Source organism: Sus scrofa, chromosome 1, assembly GCF_000003025.6.
Source record: "Sus scrofa isolate TJ Tabasco breed Duroc chromosome 1, Sscrofa11.1, whole genome shotgun sequence".
Lineage (NCBI taxonomy): Eukaryota > Metazoa > Chordata > Mammalia > Artiodactyla > Suidae > Sus > Sus scrofa.
This window is the reverse complement of record NC_010443.5, coordinates 269,226,027-269,241,765: the sequence shown is the minus strand read 5'-3', so window position 1 is coordinate 269,241,765 and position 15,739 is coordinate 269,226,027. Positions and strand designations below refer to the sequence as shown.

Genomic DNA, 15,739 nt, shown 5'->3' with positions numbered 1-15,739 from the left:
ATCTGCCCCACCCTCCAGCTCTGATCGCCTGAAATTCTCGGGGTCTTGAGAGGATGATGGAGCAGAAGAGGGATCTTAGAAAGAGGAAGGGGTTAGAGGGTGGGGGCCCGAGTCTCCAGGATGGGGGAGAAGGCAGCTGAGGTCCCTGCTCCCCACCCCCAGGCCCAAGACGGTGTCTCAGCGAGGCTGGCCGTCAGCACACCCACCCTTCCGGGCCGCCCTGCTCAGCAGCTGACGGGGCCATTCTGGCTGCAGCTTCTGAAAACCAGCCACTGTCCTTCCCTGAAATGATGCTTCTGAATGGCCAAGGGACACAGTGTCTCGGGAGCAAGTGTGGGGACATGGCCTTGGCCCTGAATCAAGTTGTGTCTTCTGGGCCACCGCACTGCTTGCCTGGTCCCAGCTTCCCAGGCTGGGGGGTGCGGGGCTCCCAGGGAACAGGCTGGGTGAGGAAGGTGCGCGGGAGACAGAACTCTTGGGGGAAACACAGCCAAGACTTGGCTCCCTCCAGGGAGCGTTCCCAGCTGTCGGGGCCCCTTCGGATGCAATGGCCCCACAGAGGGACAACTGACCTGTGCCAGGAGCACAGTGAGGGGCCCCAAGTGAGGCAGAATAATCACGCAGGTAGTCAGTGCAGGAGCCTGGGCTTGGATGCATTCTTTCTTTTTTTTTTTTTTTTTTTTTTTTTTGTCTTTTTGCCTTTCCTAGGGCCACACCCGCAACATATGGAAATTCAGGCTAGGGGTCTAATTGGAGCTGTAGCCGCAGGCCTACGCCAGAGCCACAGTCGGATTCGTTAACCACTGCGCCACGAGGGAACTCCTGGCTGCATTCTTGGATATGTCTATTGATTAACATTTGCGGCTTAAGGGCTCCAGGGAGTAACATCCCCACAGGCCTTGTTTCCTGTACCTACGCCCAGACGGACCTTAGCCTCTAGGCCCCTGTGACTCAGGCTATGGGAAGAGAAGGGCAAAGACACCATGGGACTTACGGGACATTTCCACCCCTAAGACCCCTATTGGACAAGGACTGAACTGGGCAAGGCCAATGGCAGAAGACCAGATCTTTCGGGACCCCATGTTGGTCCCCCCCCATCTTTAAGGAATAAAATCCCCTGTAAGACCATAGAGAGGAGGGGCTCTTCTCCCCCTCCCAGCTGTCCTGGGAGCTGTTTGTTTTCCTACAATAAAGACTTTGGGAGTTCCCGTCGTGGCGCAGTGGTTAACGAATCCGACTAGGAACCATGAGGTTGCGGGTTCAGTCCCTGCCCTTGCTCAGTGGGTTAACGATCCGGCGTTGCCGTGAGCTGTGGTGTAGGTTGCAGACGCGGCTCGGATCCTGCGTTGCTGTGGCTCTGGCGTAGGCCGGTGGCTACAGCTCCGATTCAACCCCTAGCCTGGGAACCTCCATATGCCGCGGGAGCGGCCCAAGAAATAGCAACAACAGCAACGACAAAAGACAAAAAAAAAAAAAAAAAAAAAAAAGACTTTGCTTGCTTGCTGCCTGTGTGTTCGCAAAGTTCACTCTTCAGCTGCATGAACAAGAACCCAGATGCTGGTAACATCTTTCCAACATCACCAGCGCTGGGCCAGCAACTCCTGGGGAACCCCCACGTGAGGCAGCCGGGCTTTACATCTGGGCCCTGCTTCCCCGTCTGCAGTTTGGGTATAACAGAAGTACCTTCTGTGCACTTGGAAAGTGTCCACAGGGGTTCCCAACACGGCTCAGTAGTAACAAACGCGACTAGGATCCACAAGGATGCGGGTTCCATCCCTGGCCTGGCTCAACGGGTTAAGGATCTGGTGTTGCTGTGAGCCACGGTGTAGGTCGGATCCTGTGTTGCTGTGGCTGTGGTGTAGGCTGGCAGCTACAGCTTCAATTCAACCCCTAGCCTGGGAACCTCCATATAGTACAGGTGCAGCCCTAAAAAGAAACAAAGAAAAAAAAAAGTGCCCAGACTGTTCACCAAGTATTAGCAGGAGCTGTTCTGGGTGGAATGTGAAGGTATTATTGTTTGAACGTCTCCAGTTTTCCAAACTGCTGTTATAATGAGAGAAAAGGCCACCACTGGCCTTTAAGTGGCACGAAGAGCCCTGAGTCTGGGGAAGGAAAGGAGGGGCTGGATTTGCTCATTCACTCCGATCAGGCTTTGGGAAGTGGGTGGGCGGTGTTTCCACGGCGCTGGTTTTTCCCTAAAGTTAACCAGCTCCAGATCAGGCCCTGGACCACCCCAAGGCGGGGGTGGGGCTGTGGGCACTGGTGGGGGCACCAGGCCGGAGAGCAGAGGGAGACCGCGATGCTTAAGACACAGGAGGGGTGTCAGAGTGGGTCTCGGCCCAACTGCTCAGCCTCCCAGTCAGAAAGCCCACGACAGAGGCAGAAGAGGGAGGGACTCTGGACTCAGTCTTGAGGTCACCTGGCAGGGTCAAAGTCCCCAGTAGGGAGGAAGGACAGAGGTGCCCAAGAAGCAGCCAAGGCCTCACAGTTAAGGCCAAGGTCAGACACGCTACCTTTTTTCTTTACCCAAAGACCCCTGCCCCAGGGCCCATGTGGGCCCAACACAAGGCTCACTGGTCTGGGAGGAAGACAGATCATTTACTACCGGGAGTCAGGCCTTCTGCTGCAAACTGCACCCACCAGCAACAGTCTCACGAAGCTGAGTCTCAGAAACATCCTGCGAGGTTGCCGAGGCCATCCTGATTTTATAAATGAGGAACCTGAGGCCCTGCATCGAATAAATGGCAGCGCGAGGATCTGACGGCACCTCTGCTCACCTCCCCGAGCTGCTGCCCTCAACGCCAGCACCTTCAGCATCCCCAGCCCAAAGAGGCTGGGAGCTGAGTCGGGCAGGCACAGTGATGGTCAGCCCTGCTGTGGGAGTGCCAGGGACCAACGAGGGCAGAGCAGCAATGCTGCTGCACAGGTGGGCACATGGAGGGCGCGGGGGGGACGGCACCCGCCCAGCTTCACGCAGGGGTGACTGAGCTGGGACAGGGACCTGAGGCCACTGGCTCCCGTCCATGCCCGCCCCCCCCTCCCACCCAAGTCCACCCCAGGGGGGCCCGTGGCATATGCGGCTGCATCCAGGGGCTGCTTCTGAGGAGGAGACGGCCTCTCGGGGCAGGAGGACGAGCAGGCGCCCGATAAACGTCCCTCCACACACTGGTCCACGGGGCCGAGCGGGCCTCAGAGCCGGGGGAAGGCCTCCCCGTGCCACGCGGACCTCCAGAGGCTACTTTCTGATATAGATTTATTTGATAGTTGAACCGAGTCTACAAGTTCAGACCCACGTGTAACGGATGGCTTCATGGTTGTCAGAGGCTAGTGTGCGTTATTTCTGAGGGTTACATCTGATGACACGACGCGGAAAACACAAATGGACAAACGGACATAATCGTGAAGACGAGAGACGCTAAAACGAGCCTTAGTGTCCGAGAGACTGATCTGGGCGGGGACCCTTCTAAGGTCGGGGACCCCGGTGACTGATCGGAAGTGGGCTGGTTTCCTGCCACCCGGCGCCGGGTGGGCTGCGTGCGCCAGGCGCCTGGGACAGAAACTGGAACCAGAATCTGGGGAGCCTGCCCCCGCCCCCTGCGGCGACACCCCCCACCCCGCCCGCCCCACGACCCTGCCTCCAAGTGTCTGTTCCGCAGAGTCAGGTGGTGACAGGGCTGACGTCAGCAGCTGAGGTGAGGCGTGGCCCTGGGGAGACACATGCCACACGAGGGAAAGCAGAGTTCCGGTGAGGTGGCTCCTCTGGGCTCCTGAACACTGTGACACGGAGGACGAGGGACGGGGACGATGGAGCACCGTTCATCCGGGGATTAGCCAGCCTGAGCCTCCTCCCTTCCTGGCAGCTCCCGAACATTCCCCTTGGCCGACGGCCACAGAAGTGCGAGCCTGCCAAGATGCACGGAGGAGGAAGAAAACAAGACACCGAAAACAAAACAAAACAAAAGAACCCCGGCCCTGGGCGGGGAGAGGAACAGACTCCTGGACCCAGGCCCCCAGATTCGGAAGATATCCTGCAGCCCGTGACCCCGGGGGGAAGGAAACGGTTCAATGTCCTGCTGCTCCGCTCAAGGGGAACTGCTGTCCCGCCCTGAGACCCCAACTCACTGGCCTTTAGTGTCCTTTTTTTTTAAAAGTTTTTTCTTTTTAATACCCAAACCATTGATATTCAAGGCTTTAAAAAAAAATTTTTTTTTTTTTTTTGCTTAAAAAAAAAAATCTAAACTGGTGAGGCAAACCCCAGGCCTGGCCTTTCCGCTGGGTGGCCTGCTCTCCCACGGGCTGGGCCACCAGAGCCCAGCCTGCCACCTCTGTGGTGACGTGCCCCAGCTGGCTCACCCTGGACCGCTCTGCCAAGTCTGGATGGGCACTAAATGCTGGCAGCATCACCCAAAAAAAGGAAAAGGGAAATGCAGCCCACCCTTCCTCGAACCCTGCCCCTCGGAGCAGAACTTTCTCAGGAATGTATAAGTTATCGCGGGTGGAGCGGGGAGAAAATAAATACCGAGAACTGAGTCGGGGTCCCTGGACCTCTGGCGTCGGCTCGGCCTCTGGGGCCTGATTGTCCAAATACTGTGCTGGAGACGGACTACAGTCTCTGATCTACAGTCTCTGATCTTCCCCGCAGGCGCCTGCCCTGGGGGCATGAGTGTCCAGAGGGAGAAGGGGCCAGCCCCTCAGGGGCCGTGTCTGCTCTCGGCCCAGCTCAGTCCAGCCCAGGCCCCTGCCCCAGCCAAGGGGCAGGCCTGGTTGTCCCGGGGCTCCTGGGCCCGAGGCCTCCCCCGAGGTCCCGCTGCTGGGCACCCGCCCGCTGCCCTTGCTCAGGCCTGCTCCTTGTCGGCCCTCCAGAGCCGCTCCTTCACCTCAGGGGGCAGAGTGTTGAACAGGTCCTCCTCCACCACCAGGCCGCTGCGCTTGAGCAGGGGGCACTCGCCCAGCTCCACGGGCAGGCACTCCAGCCGGTTGCCCCGCAGCTCGATCTGGGTCAGGCTGGTCAGCTCGCCCACCCGCGAGGGCAGCGACTGCAGCACGTTGTTGCCCAGGTGCAGGGCCCGCAGCTTCCGGCACTGGAAGAGCTCCGGTGGCAGCGCCTCGATCTGGAGAAAGGAGCAGAGAGCTGAGTGAGGCAGGGGCAGCGCCAGCCTGGGCCTCGGCCTCTGGCTGCTCCCCACCGCCACCAATGCCACCTTCTCGGATGCCCATTTCAGCTACCCCGGACTCCAGGTGCCAGCACGCTCCGGGCGCAAATCTGGCTAACTTCCGTCTGGACTTCAGGTCTCAGCTCTGCAGTCGATTCCTCCAGGAAGCCTTCCCTGATCTCCTGGAAACCTATGGCACCCTGGCCCCCAACAGCACCGCCCCCCCCCACCCCCCATGCTGAAAGTGGGATCTCTCCTGTCACCCCAGATTGCAGATTGAGAGGGCAGGGCTGGGTGTGCCATGCTCCCCGCGCTCTCCCTGCACATGGCACCCAAGGAAGCAAGTCACACCAGCCAACCACTCCCACTCCACCCTCTCTGCCGCTGCCCGGGCTTCACCGGGAGCCAGGTTGCCGGTCTCTCCTGATTTAAGAACAATTTATTTGTTCAATTATTTATTTTTTTGCTTTGTAGGGCCGCTCCCGCGGCACATGGAGGTTCCCAGGCTAGGGGTCAAATCGGAGCTACAGCTGTCGGCCTACGCCAAGCCACAGCAACTTGGAATCCAAGCCATGCGTACGACCTACACCACAGCTCACGGCAATGCTGGATCCTTAACCCACTAAGCGAGGCCAGGGATGGAACCCGCATCCTCGGGGATACTCGTCCGGTTTGTAACCCACTGAGCCACGAGGGGAACTCCCAGAACAATTTATGAAAGCATAGCAGTCTGCTCAGAAAACTCCATCTCCCTAACTTGCTGAGAACTGGGGAGAGTTCACAGCAGGGGTCAGAATCCAGCTTGTCACGTCCCCTCCCTGGGCCTCATTTCCTTATCTGTCCAGTCACAGCTCTCCTTATCTGCAGCGTGGAGAGCCCAGTGTGGGTCATTCAAACGCGCACCCTCCTTCTGATTTGGCAAAACTTGAATAAAGGCCAACACCCACGTGCTGCTGACTCCAGGGCAGGTTCATTCCCTAAGCCCTGAGCATGACCTGTGAGGGCTCTGGAAGCACCTCTCCATTCTACAGATGGGATAACGGAGGCCCTGAGGGAGCCAGCCTGCCAAGGGGTTCACAGCTGGGAAGCGGTAGAGCCAAGATCAGAAGCTGGTCTAACGGTCTGTGCTCTAACATCAGTGGAGCAAGAACAAGAGCTGCAGCCCAGGAGGGACCTGCTGCGTCGGCAGGCACGCGGGCAGAGCCCTATAAAGGCCAGCTTCCTCCCCGCCTGACCATGAGCAATCGGCTACGGCTTGGGCTCCTACCGCCACCTCCTTCAGATCCGGTGGGCAGGAGCCAGGAGCCAGGCCGGAGCCCATGGGAAGGTGATGGGGAGATTGCACAGTAACAGCGCAGAGCTGGCTGTCACACACGCCCCCGCCCCTTCCCTGCTGTGGAGGCGGAGGCTGGAGGGGCCACGCCGTGTAGCAGACTGTGGATGTTTCAAAGGAGACTCCTGATCTGGGCCTCCAGACCCACCACTGTTGTGCCCAGGGTTAGGAATGGGACAGGAGTGGCTTCCTCATTGGCTGGGACAAGGTCAGAGGGCCCTTGGCAGGACCGAGGGGCCAGAACCTCCCGGAGACCCCACTGCGCCCAACACGGCCTCCTCTGATGACACAGCGGCCGGGGGCCAGGGCGTGGCGGGGCCAAGGACACGTGGCGCTCTCCCCCTGCTGCCCCCTCCCAAGGCCCTGGCCCAGCGGTGAGCTCTCTCCAGGCCGCACAGACAGGAGCAGGTGCTCTCAGCAGCTCAGGGCTGCACCCAGGCCACTTCCGTCCTGCCCACAAGGGGTGCTCCTGCGCTGAGGCGTGGTCTCCCTCCCCCCGCCACCTCCTCAGGGACATCAGCAGCTGCCCCATCTGCCCTGGCTCCTCATCAAGTCCACCTAGTCTTCGAGAAAAAAGACCACCTTCCCGAGAGCTTCGCCAATGTTCCTGACCCACCACCGGGAAAGACGCCGCCTCTCTGCTCCGCCGCCGTGGTCCTGCTTCTGCCCCTGCTCATCCTGGAAACAATCTGGCCAGAGCCACCAAGAGTCACTCCTAACCCACTGGACCTGCAGCTGTTCTCCCTCCAGCCAGCCCCCCAGCGGGGTGCTCGCCCACACATGCCGCCCTGGCCTTGCTCTTCGACCCTCCGTCCCAAAGGCGCAAGCCAGATCCCACCCCCTCCACCCTCCTGCCCCATCCCATCAATGACCCCTAGTCCCGGGGGATGACTCGTGAGCTTTGGGCTGACTCGACACAGACCCTTGGATCTCTGGGGGCCCCGGACACCCAACACGGGACACACCCTCTCCTCTCTGAAAACCTCACCTCGTCCTGCGGCCTGCCTCTGTGACCCCAGCCGCCCAGGCAGACAAGTGAGCAAGCTCCAGTCACCTCGGACCATGCCGGCCCCCCCCATTCAATCCCACCCATTCTCTGCGGATTCATCCAAATCTCCCCCCAACCTGTCCATCCCCAGGGGCCTTTGCCAGGGAGCTGCCCTAGGGTTTTCTATCAGCTCCCGACCTCTTCCCGCGGCCACCCCAGCACGGCAGCAAGAGCGAGCTCTCGAAACCCCAGGGCAGCACGTTCCTTCATCACTCAGACAACGGGAACTGGGTGACCATTCCGCGCCACACCAGGCACCGGAAGAAAGAGCCAAGTCCTTGTCGTCAGAGCACAAGGAAGAGGGACGGAGACGGATACTCAAAACCAAGTGGGAAGAACAGGATGGCCTCAGCCTTGGCCTCAGGGGAAAGTCCACATTCCAGGGCCTAGCTCCCTGCTCCTCCCCCGCCTCCAGCTCCTTGCAGACAGAACCTACTAGACTCTCCCTGTCCTCGTCACCTGGCTGACTCCTCCTCAACCTGCAGGGCCAGGTGAAATGTCCCTTCCTCCAAGAAGCCTGCCTGCCTAGGGTCAGTCCGGGTTGAGGCCACTCCTTTGTGGCCCCAGCACAGACTTGTCCACTGTGCTAACTGCTGGCTACGAGTCTCTCCCTATGAGACACTGAGCTCAGGATGGGCAGCTGGGGGCCACGTGTGTCCCTGTGTCCCGAGTTCCTCACTCCACACTGGGAATGCTCAAAAAACACGGCCCAGAAGTCCTCACTGTGGCGCAACGTAACGAACCCAACTAGTATCCATGAGGATGTGGGTTCAATCCCCGGCCTTGCTCAGGGGGTTAAGGATCCAGCGTTGCTGTGAGCTGTGGTGTAGGTCGCAGATGAGGCTAGGATCTGGCATTGCTGTAGCTGTGGCACAGGCCAACAGCTGCAGGTCCAATTCAACCTCTAGCCTGGAACCTCCATATGCCGTGGGAATGGCCCTAAAAAAACAAACAAAAACAAAAATGGACCAACAAAACCACTGGTCAAATCAATGAATGAGGAATGACCACACCCACGCTTCAAGGTCTTCATCAGCATAAGGTAGCACGACCTGAGCAAACAGAGGCCAAGGGCCAGGGCCAGCCACATCCCTTGCAGCCCCGGTGGCTCACAGGAAACCATGGGATTCCAGCTTAAAAGGAGGAGCCTAAGACTGGCTCAAGGGAACTTTTTTCCCTACAAAGGCCTCTGGCATCCCAGGGGGCGGAGACAGGATGTGATCAAGCCCTGCACTGAACTGGGTGTCAGAGGGTCTCCTTCCCTGGGACAGCGGACAGCATGCTGGCTGCCAGCTCTTCCTGAAGGGTGACCTCAGCCAATAGGCCTGACCTAACAGGCCTCCTTGGCCTGAGGAGCTGAGGGCAGAGGGCAGGACGGGAGTCAGGCTGGAGGCTGGCCACACCCTCCACTGGGTAGGAGGGCCCATCAAGACCAGACAGGACTGGGGAAGGGGGGCAGAGCAGGCACCGAGAGGGGCCCTGGGGTGCCCAAGCTTGACCCAGCCCCAGGAGCGACCTAGACCCACCCTGTGCCCTGGGGGAGCCCCTAGGTCCCCTTCCACATGCTGAAGAAGGGGTTCTTGGAGTTCCCGTCGTGGCGCAGTGCTTAACGAGTCCGACTAGGAACCATGAGGTCGCGGGTTCGATCCCTGGCCTTGCCCAGTGCATTGGGGCCCCGGCGTTGCTGTGAGCTGTGGCGCAGGTCGCAGACTCAGCTCGGATCCCACGTGGCTTTGGCTGTGGCGTAGGCCAGTAGCTACAGCTCCGATTTGACCCCTGGCCTGGGAACCTGTTATGTGCCACGGGAGCAGCCCTAGAAAAGGCAAAAAGACAAAAAAAAAAAAAAAAGAAGGGGTTGCATTCCCAAATGGGGCCGCTCCCCAGAAATCCAATTTTCCCAACAGGAGGGCCTGTCCCAGGCCCTGAGGGCAGTTTCTCCAAAGTGAAGCAACCTGGGACCTGCCCTTCGTCCTGCACATTCTCACACCCACGTGTACACGGGCACAATTCGGGGGAGTGGGAAGGGGTCTGTCCCAGCCTCTGACACACGGAGACAGGCTGGTCTGCAGCGAGCGAGGCTTTGGGAAGAGGGGAGGGGTCCTGTGGTCAGAGGTCTGGGGCACCTGGACCCTTCCATCCGAGTGGTGCTGGAGGAGGTGTGTCCTTTCCTGGGGCTGCCTGGCCCCGTGTCTAGGCTGCCGGAGCGAGCACCCCCAGGAGGCTGCCGAGAGCAGTGTGACCAGCGCAGGGTAGGCACAGAGCACATGCTCTGTAAACCCACAGCTGCTTCATGCCACTGCCAGCAACACAGGCACAGAGGTGGTGGCCGGATCGGGTGTCCCCCTTGGTGTCCCAGGCCCTGGCCGCGGGCTTCCGCCACCCTCTGCCTCACTGTGAGTGTCCACCCTGAGCCCGCCCGCCTTGCCGCGAGAGGGCTTCCACCCAGAGGGACCGGGAAGATGTCCTTTCCACTGTCAGCCTCCCTGCAGATCCCCGGCAGGGGTGGGCAGGGCAGGTGCCCCCAGCATGTGTGGCTCTGTTTCCATGGCAGAGGCCAGACCACAAAGCCACTGGAGCCCTGGCCCTCAACCCCCACCCGCTTCCGCGGAGGGCCCTTAGGTAGGAGGCTTCCCCAGACAGGCAAGGGGCTGGCGTGCAGGAGCTGCCCAAAGCCTCCATCATCTCCAGGGCGTGGCCTCCAGCACAGCAGGCCCACAACGGTTTGCAGAATTTCCTCTCCCGAAAAGCAGGTGGTGACAAACCAGCCCCAACTTAGCCCAACTCTGCCCTCCACCACCCCTAGATCACAGAGGGGAGACGGTGTGAGTGGCGCTGGCAGATGCACCAGCCACCCGCAGCTTCTGTCTCTAGCGGGCCCAGCCTGGGCTCCAAATCCAGTCCGGGCCCAGATGTGGCGGTCCCGGTCCTGAGAGGGAAGCGCAGGTTTATGCGAAGCCTGCCCAAGGCCACCTCGGGGACAGACCCTGTCTGACCACACCATCGCGCCTGGCAGGAGAACTGCCGCCCTGGTGGCAGAGGCAGGCTCCCCCCCGCCCGCCCAGCCATCCTGATTCCGCAGATCTGGGCTGGGGCCCGGGGCATCCGGGATGTCCAAGCGGCTCCTCCCAGGCCATTCTCGGAACCACAGGTGGAGACGCCAGACCCAGGAGCGTTGGGTCTGGCCCCAGCCACGTGCCCCCCGCCCCCAGCACTCCGGCCGCGGGCCACTCACCCGGTTGGCCGTGACGGCCAGGTTCTGGAGGTTCTGCAGGAGGCCGATGTCGGCGGGGAGGAAGGTCAGGTTGTTGTGGCTGAGGTCCAGGTAGCGCAGCTTGCGGCAGTAGAAGAGCTGGGTGGGGATCTTCTCGATCTTGTTGCGGTTCAGGTAGAGGCGCTCGAGGTTGGTGAGGTTGCCGATCTGGATGGGGATGTAGGCGATGTGGTTGTACCACAGCTTAAGGCAGGTGAGGCGGTGCAGGTGCTGGAAGCTGATGATCTCCTCGATGGTCTTGAGGTTGTTGTCCTTGAGGTCGATCTCCTGCAGGTTGTGGAGGCTGAAGATGGAGTGGGGGATGCGCTCCAGGTCGCAGCGGATCAGCTCCAGCTCCGTCAGGTTGGCCATCTTCTTGAGGCTGTTGAGGACGATGAGCTTGGTGCCCTCGTTGTTGATGGACAGCTTCTGCAGGTGCACGCCCACGTCCGTGACCACCTGCGGCAGCTTGCTCAGGTTGCTCTTGAGCCGCAGCACCTTGAGCCGCTTGAGCTCGCGCAGCCCGTCGATGACGATGTAGCGGTTGTTCTCGGCGCTCAGGTTGCCCGTCAGGTGCAGCTCCTCCAGCGTCTTCAGGCTGTAGATCCACAGCGGGATCTCCTTGATGTCCGTGAACTTGATGTGCAGCGCCCGCAGGTTCTCGCGCAGGAAGGCCAGGGCGGGCGCCTCGATCTTGGCGGCCGTGTGGTACAGCCACAGCTCCTTGAGGCCCGTGAGCTGCGCGATGCTGGGCGGGATAGTCACGTCGGGGATCAGCTCCAGCTTCAGCACCTCCAGCTCGACCAGGTCGAACACGGTGTCGGGGATGCCGCTGAGCATGAACAGGTGCAGCTCCAGCTTGTCCTGCGCGTTCTTGGTGAGGCGCTGCCGCAGCTTGTCCAGCGTCCACTCGTTGTTGAGGTTCAGCTGCCGCAGCTTGTTCTCGCTCACCTCCGACAGGAAGACGGCGAAGCGCTTCGAGTAGAGCGGGTCGTACTGGTCGATGAGGTGCAGCATGAAGGCGAAGTCGTTCTTGACGTCGGGGATGTCGCTGTAGCTGCTCTCCTCGCGGATGGACTCGAACGAGTACTTCTTGAGGGAGCGCCGCAGCATCCACCAGAGCGTGTACATGCAGATGAGGCCGTAGAAGATGACCAGGCTGATGTAGAAGGAGGCCAGGATCTTGAAGAGCGTGGCCAGGGGGTGGGCGCACCGGTACGTGCGGTAGCCCGTCAGGCTCTCGATGTCCACGGTGCAGTCCACGTCGAACTTGATGTTGTGCACGTAGTAGACGGTGTAGCAGATGATGAGGATGAACTTGATCACCTTGATGATGGTCTGCCGCATGTAGAGGCGGTACACGATGTCCCCCTCCTCCACGTGGGTGCGGAACTTCTTCACCTTCTCGAACAGCGCCTTGGCCTGCTCCCCCTCCTTCTTGTCCAGCACGCCCGTCTCCGAGCGGTCCACGATGCCCTGCTCGATCCGGGACTTGGTCCGCTGCAGCATGGGCACGGTGGCCTCCACGTCCTCGCTGACCGTCGACGACTTCTTGTCCATGGAGCCGTTCATCTTGCTGAAGGCCGGCTTGGGGTCGCTCTCCTCCACCACCGTCTCCGACAGGGCCCGCGTGGTCCAGGGCGAGTCGAAGCACTTGAGCAGGATGGACACGAAGTGCTCCAGCTTGGAGCTGGTGCGCGGGAACTTGAACCAGAAGTTGCTGCAGGCCAGGAAGATGAGCGTGTGCAGAAGCACCAGGTAGGGGAAGTACTTGGCGAACCAGTGCAGGCGGTTCTCGTAGCACACGGCGTCCACGTAGTTGTACTGGTGTCGGTCCAGGTCGTACTTGATGCCCGTGGGGCCGGGGTCGGGGGCCGGCAGGAGGGTGGCGTTGGCGTAGGGGGGCTCCGGGCCGGGCGCCGCCCAGCCGCGGAACGAGTCGTTGCAGGAGTCCTTGGTGACCCACTTACACGGCAGGCAGATCATCTTGTCTTGGGTGACCTGCAGCGTGCCCCCAAAGACCGCGATCATCAGCATCACGATGGAGATGTAGTCGGTGAACACGTCCCACCAGGGCTTCAGGATCCGGTACGCCGGCTGCGTGTCCGCGAAGTAGCGGAGCTCCGTCACCGGAATCATGGCTCAACCTGAAAGGGACCCACGGGAGGCGGTGACTGCCGGGTGCCCTGGCTTTCTGGGACCCAGGGGTCGAGGGAGGGAGAGAACGGGCCCATTGTGCAAAATGCCACCTCGAGACAAGCTCTGAGTCACGCTAGCTCGGCAACACTCACGGGGCAGCCCACGGATCGGCCTTCATCCAGAAACCAGATGGTCCCTGGGTGGCTGGAAAGGCAGGCTGCCTCCCCGTTTCACAGACGGGGAGTCTGCTCGCCGAGGTCTGGGTCCATGCCGACAGAGCTAAGGCAGCCTCTCCGGGACCCTTGCACTCCAACAGTCCTGTCTAGACCCCCACCCTATTAATGAGCAGACAAACCAGAGGGGCTAGTTCAAAACTTCTAGCTCAGAGGTCCCCCTGTGGCTCAGTGGAAACAACCCGACTAGTATCCATGAGGACTCGGGTTCCACCCCTGGCCTCGCTCAGAGGGTTAAGGATCCCGTGTTGCCATGCCTGTGGCTTATGGCAGCTGCAGCTCCCACTGGATCCCCAGCCCGGGAACTTCTATATGCCGCAGGTGCAAACCCCTCCCCCCCAAAAAAAGTTCTAGCTCACTTGGAACCAGCTGTTGTGAAGCCACACCTGTGATCTGAAGAGATTTATTCAAAGCGTGGGAAAAGCCAAGTGTGGAAGAGGGGGCTTAATACAAACTCCCTTTCTTTCCCCTTCCACAACACGTGGAAGTTCCTGGGCCAAGGAATGAACACAGACCACAGCGGGAACCTGAGCCACAGCACTGACAATGCCCTAACCCGCGAAGCCACCAGGGAACGCCTGAACTCACTTCTGTAAAACAAACAGGGAAGTTAAAAAAATCCCGCATGTGTGCAGGTATATGTCCACATAGATTCTAGGTGGGGGAGGATAAGGACCCACACACAGCAGGTGCAATGACAGAGGCCTGGGGGAGGGGCCGGGCAGAGAAGAAGAGAAAGCGGGCCTGTCCTCCCCCCAACCTGGATGACACAATCACACTGATGACATTTATACCAAATTATTTCCGGTTGCGCACGTCTGTGTGTGTGTGTGTGTGTGTGTGTGTGTAAAGAAAATGAAAAGAGCAGGAATTCCTGTTATAGCTCAGTGGTAATGAACTAGACTAGTATCCGTGAGGACGTGGGTTCGATCCCTGGCCCTGCTCAGTAGGTTAAGGATCTGGCGTTGCCATGAGCTGTGGAGTAGGTGGCAGATGTTGGCTCAGATCCCGAGTTGCTGTGGCTGTGGTGCAGGCTGGTGGCTGCAGCTCTAATTCAACCCCTAGCCTGGGAACCTCCATGTGTCATGGGTATGGCCCTAAGAAGCCAAAGAAAGAAAGAAAGAAAGAAAAGAAAAATTTTAAAGAGCAGCAGCGGCAATTCTCCCCTGGAGAGTCCAACTGGGCGGGTCTTGGGTAGAGCCTGGGAATCTGATTTTTCACATGTGGCTTCAATGATACTGATGACAGGCCAAGGTTGGGAAACACTCAATAAGAGGCTACATTGGGGACATGCAGCCAGAGACACACTGACATGAACAACAAAATAAAGCATAGGGAGAAATCCTGTCCCTGCGTTGTCCTGAGCACCCTGCTGTGACATGCTGCCCTTCTGACGTGTGGTCTGTGAGACCGTAACGAGTAAGACAGGTACTAGATGGTCACTGAGGAACACTCGGGAAAATATGAAAAGCATTAAGGACAAAAAAAAAAAAAAAAGAAAAGAAAAGAAATCCCGGAGTTCCCGTCGTGGCGCAGTGGTTAACGAATCCGACTAGGAACCATGAGGTTGCGGGTTCGATCCCTGCCCTTCCTCAGTGGGTTAACGATCCGGCGTTGCCGTGAGCTGTGGTGTCGGTTGCAGACGCAGCTCGGATCCCGCGTTGCTGTGGCTCTGGAGTGCGGGAGCGGCCCAAGAAATAGCAACAATAACAACAACAACAACAAAAAAGACAAAAAGACAAAAAAAAAAAAAAGAAAAGAAATCCCTTGGAAGAACACCACCCAGAGTCACCCACTGCTAACTTTTCTTTTTTTGTTGTTTTTTTTAGGGTCGCACCTGCAGCATATGGAAGTTCCCAGACTAGGGGTCGAACCAGAGCTACAGCTGCTGGCCCACAGCATAGCCACAGCAACGCAGCATCTCAGCAGTGTCTTGACCTACACCACAGCTCATGGCAGGGCCGGATCCTTAACCCTCTGAGCGAGGCCAGGGGTGGATCCTACATCTTCATGGACTGTGGGATCAGCCTACACCACAGCCACTGCAACGCCAGATCCGAACCTCGTCTGCAAACTACACCACAGCTCACAGCAAAGCCGGATCCTTAATTCACTGAGTGAGGCCAGGGATCAAACCTGCATTCTCATGGGTCCTTGTCGGGTTCATCAACTGTTGAGCCACGAAGGGAACTCTCTGAAGTGTGGATTTTAGAACAAGATTTAAATACCTGTGTTTTGACAGTGGGTCTGCTTCTTTGGGGAGCGGAACAAGGGTGACGAGGTTCCATAAACTGGGTCACCTTATTCTGATCACTGAGAGTATTAACAATGACAACAGTAACAAACATTTCATAAAACAAAGCCTTCCGTGGAGTTCCCGCTGTGGGGCAGTGGGTTAAGAGTCCAACTGCCATGATTTGGGTTGCTGTTGGAAGCACAGGTTCAATCCTTGAGCTGGCATAAGGGGTTAAAGGATCTGGTGTTGCCAGCAGCTGCAGCTCAGATTCAATCCCTGGTCTGGGAACTTCCATATTACTAGGGTGGGGCCCTAAACAATTTAAAACACTAGGGCCTCCCTTCAAA

General features: G+C 59.0%; 1 protein-coding gene across 4 annotated transcripts in view; it reads right to left on the bottom strand.

Annotated features, from left to right (window-relative positions):
- Positions 3,237 to 15,739, bottom strand: part of LRRC8A (leucine rich repeat containing 8 family member A) — a 28,870-nt gene continuing 16,367 nt past the window's right edge. For all 4 annotated transcript variants that reach the window (XM_001928850.6, XM_013993913.2, XM_005660498.3 and 1 more), the window contains 2 exons: positions 10,767 to 12,931; positions 3,237 to 5,111 (listed from right to left, as the gene is read on the bottom strand). In XM_001928850.6, coding sequence (XP_001928885.1) covers positions 4,836 to 5,111; positions 10,767 to 12,923 — 2,433 coding nt within the window. In that variant the 5' untranslated portion in view covers positions 12,924 to 12,931 and the 3' untranslated portion in view covers positions 3,237 to 4,835. The remainder of the gene's footprint in view (positions 5,112 to 10,766; positions 12,932 to 15,739) is intronic.